The sequence below is a fragment of the Diaphorina citri genome, unplaced genomic scaffold, assembly GCF_000475195.1.
Source record: "Diaphorina citri unplaced genomic scaffold, Diaci psyllid genome assembly version 1.1 scaffold3348, whole genome shotgun sequence".
Classification (NCBI taxonomy): domain Eukaryota; kingdom Metazoa; phylum Arthropoda; class Insecta; order Hemiptera; family Psyllidae; genus Diaphorina; species Diaphorina citri.
In genome coordinates, this window is record NW_007380757.1 from 1 (window position 1) to 3,829 (window position 3,829).

Consider the following 3,829-nt stretch of genomic DNA (forward strand, 5'->3'; position numbering starts at 1 on the left):
AACAACTGTTTCAGTGTTCCAAGATAGCCGAGACATATGATGTAAGCAAACAAGAGTGCAGGTGCATAGAGGAGGATGTTCATTTTAATAGACACAGCCAGACTGTAGAATGCACTTCCCAAGCTCCACTGATTACTCAGAAACAAGTTAAGGGCAATGTAGAAAAATAATACTGCAAGTGGATCATTGAACAGACGCAGGACAAATATTGAATGAATTCTGTACGATGTGAAGATACTTATAATGAGAACATGAATCCCCTGTGGGGTGGGATATAACCTAGTGAAGGCAGATGTGCTACACCCCAAGTTCATTAGGCTGGTAGAGTCCTGTGTGAACTGTTCTGTAAACATGTGGGTACCTTGCTTTTTTTTTATAGGGAGGGTACCTTGCTTTTTTTTTCTTTTTCTAATAGAAACATGTGAATGCAGTTTATTTGTGTTATTATGTCACAACTTTGGTGCTCACTGCAGCATTGTAGGATTTTCCCAATATCTCAATAATCCTAAAATCACATGTTTACCTACCATGCTGGCACCGGTCGCTATGCGCATTTATTTCTATGTCATAGCTACTCATTTTCCTCACGAGGCTGAGTACCTACCATTCTGGCCACCGGGTACTATGCGCATTTATATGTCATAGCTACTCATTTTCCTCACGAGGCTGAGTGGGCCCCGCAACAGCCAGTCACGGTATCAACCATTTGCATGACGCATTTATATGTCATAGCTACTCATTTTCCTCACGAGGCTGAGTGGGCCCCGCAACAGCCAGTCACGGGATCAATCATTTTGCATTTATATGACATAGCTACTCATTTTCCTCACAAGGCTGAGTGGGCCCTGCAACAGCCAGTCACGGAATCAATCATTTGCATGATACAAATTTCTTGACCCTGCTGGGAATTGAACCTGGGTCTCCCACGTACAAGGCAACCGCAGTGACCACTACGCCATGGGAGCTGACTCACTTTCTAATAGAAACATAAATATCTAAAAAAAGAATGAAGTTACCTACCCTTTATTTATTATTATTTTAGGAACTCATCCAGAAAATTTTGAATCTAAAGAAAGAATTAGCCAGAGTTACATCCAAAGCTGACAAATGTGTGACAGAATCAATATCAACAAAGAAGAAATTTGATTTCACAAAGTAAGTGTATAATGTTGTGTGTGTAAAAAATAAAAATCGGTTACCATCTGGGCAATTACTTTTTGCTGGCTTTTCCCTGCCCCACTCAGACTGTGTGAGGTCAAGTTACCTGCCTATACTTAGGCATGGGTAAAGCCTCCATTACTAAAGACCTTAGCACTTACTTATACTTGTAAAGAAAAAGGAAAAAAAAGCACCCCAAATCAAATTGTTTAATCTAATCAGTCTCAAACTAAGTTTATTATTATTAGTATTTTATTTTATTATCATTATTATTTTTCAGAGTTCAAATGCGACCAATAGCATTGAAAATCCTATACCAAGGTTTCAACTATCATGGGTTTCAAATTCAAACTAGCAGTGATAACACAATAGCACATCATCTTCTCAAAGCTCTACAGAAAACCTGCCTCATTGAAGATAAAGAGAAGTCCAGCTTTGCTTGCTGTGGTCGAACTGACTCTGGTGTTAGTGCATTTTGTCAGGTAGGTAAAGGTTTGATAAGAATACTAACAAATAAAAGAAGATTCAGAAAAAATAGGTAGCTAATTATTTTTCCATAAAATGTAATGTAAAGGAATTTTCCAGTCCTATGCTGGTAGTATAAACTAGGTAGGTATATTCTATTCTATTCTGTTGCTTCTTAAAAAAAAAAAAAAAAAAAAAAAAAAAAACACATAGGTACCATTATTACATTAAGTGGTTATGTGAAAGAGCTCCTGCCTCTAATAATAGGCAAGCCTTTGAAAAGTATTGTTTCTTTCTCCAAAACAGGTGGTCACATTGAAAATTCGTAGCAAGCTCACCTCACCAGGGGAGGAAAGTGATGACAATGAACTTCCGTATCTCAAAATGCTCAACAACAATCTACCCAGGGACATCAAAGTTGTAGCATGGTCGCCCGTGCCTGAGAAATATTCAGCCCGGTTCGATTGCTTGTTTAGGAACTACAAGTATTGGTTTCCACAGGCAGGCTTGGATATTGATGTAAGTGTTTTAGGATAAGTGTTTGAAGTAGGTATCTTTTCATTATTTTGTCTTTGTTGTTACCTATTTTTCTGTAGATAATTACCGATTTTTTCTTTGCTTCTCTCCCATCCTATCTCCCAGAATATCAAGCATATTAGAAAGCTCACAAATTTTCAGATCAAGCCAGCCTAATTAGATTGGTGTCTACCTTGTAAGCGCTGGTCGCGGGTTCGATTCATGTCCAGGGCGAACTTTATCTTTAACAGCCAAGGACGCTAAGGTTACCTTTAGAAAAAAATCACAACAGCCCATTCAGGAAAAATTTGTGCAGTGTGAACGGGCTATAACGCCCCTTTTTTCTTTCAGGCAATGCACAAGGCAGCCCAATACCTGGTGGGTACACATGACTTCAGGAATCTATGCAAAATGAACGTAGGTAATGGAGTGGTCAATTTCAGGCGACTAGTTACTCATGCCGGTGTCACCTCAGCCTGGCAGAATGTTCAGTTCAATGATAGTAAGTATTAACTTTATTGTTTGTAGTTTTGTTTTGTCTTTTTTTTTTACCTCGAGTTTTTTGATAAACTGTTGAGAAAAAAAAGCAAAAAACAACGCTTTCCAAGTTTCCACTTACAGCCTTTGCGGAATTCGAGCACTAAAGAACCAGTGGTGTATCCCATTTAAATTTTAAAGTTTTTTTTTTTTAAGTCCAAAATAGGACGTGTTTAATTTTTATGTATTATAAATAAAAAAGTATCATCTGAAATACCTACTATTAACTACTATTAAGATATCAGGGAACTCCTGCACCATCCTATTTTTATTCTCTTTTAAAGGTCCCATTTTCCTTTTCAGGTCACCACAACATTTGTGAGTTCAACATTCGAAGTCAAGGGTTCCTATGGCATCAGATCCGGTGTATAATGAGTGTTCTATTCCTAGTAGGTCAGGGAAACGAGAAGCCGGAGATAATACAGCAGTTAGTTGACATTGAAAAGTATCCCAGGTAATATTTTATTATTGTTATTATTTTATTTTAAAGAGGTTTGATAGAGGGAACTGTAACTGCTAAGGTCTTATCGTCCCGAAATCGAAAAGAGGAGGAAGACAGGATAGGAGAAAGCCAGCCGTTCCGAGAACGAACATTATCCGTTCAGGATAAAATCCGCCCAATTCTCATGGTTTAGTACAGGCGCTACCACACCAAACGAGGTAATATGACCTTTAGAAGAGGGGAAATCATTTCAGTTTTCAAAAGGAAAATACATACGACAAATTAATTATTATTACTATTTCAGAAAACCAGTTTATCCGATGGTCCGAGGGGAACCGCTCAATTTGTATCACACGGAATTCGACAATCTAACTTGGCACTACGATGAAATAGAAGTAAGCCATGTGCTGAGAGACCTACATGAAGACTGGTCCCTGTTGAGTATCAAAGCTACCATGCTGGGAGAAATGATCAAGGATACAGTGAGGGAGAGCAAGTGTACCATGGGAGATTTGGATATCAACCATTTGATTGAAGGTGAGTTCTCCCGCCCAGGGCGGATTTTATCCGAAACTGGCGAGGTTCGTTCTCGGAACGACTGACTCTTTCTCCTATCCTGTTTTCCTTCTCTCTTCGCTTTCGGGACACTATGAGCTTAGCAGTTACAGTTCCATCAATCAAACCATAAAATTTTTTAGTCATTTTTACTAT

At 38.5% G+C, this 3,829-nt stretch overlaps 1 protein-coding gene across 1 annotated transcript; it reads left to right on the forward strand.

The window, feature by feature from the left end:
- The first annotated feature begins 1,032 nt into the window (after positions 1-1,032).
- On the forward strand, positions 1,033-3,743 carry LOC103520234 (tRNA pseudouridine(38/39) synthase). Its single transcript, XM_026831437.1, has 6 exons — positions 1,033-1,155; positions 1,439-1,640; positions 1,930-2,142; positions 2,491-2,641; positions 2,980-3,130; positions 3,423-3,743. Exons 2-6 carry the CDS (start codon positions 1,446-1,448, stop codon positions 3,718-3,720), a joined length of 1,008 nt encoding a protein of 335 aa, XP_026687238.1. The 5' UTR covers positions 1,033-1,155; positions 1,439-1,445; the 3' UTR covers positions 3,721-3,743.
- Positions 3,744-3,829: the final 86 nt, after the last annotated feature.

What these genes read in the sequence shown, in the direction of transcription:
- LOC103520234 (XM_026831437.1), top strand. Translation starts at nt 1,446, where the DNA reads ATGCGACCAATAGCATTGAAAATCCTATACCAAGGTTTCAACTATCAT. An exon ending in AGGCAGGCTTGGATATTGAT is followed by an intron (nt 2,143 to 2,490) that starts GTAAGTGTTTTA and finishes TTTTTCTTTCAG; the next exon opens with GCAATGCACAAGGCAGCCCA. An exon ending in GACATTGAAAAGTATCCCAG is followed by an intron (nt 3,131 to 3,422) that starts GTAATATTTTAT and finishes TTACTATTTCAG; the next exon opens with AAAACCAGTTTATCCGATGG.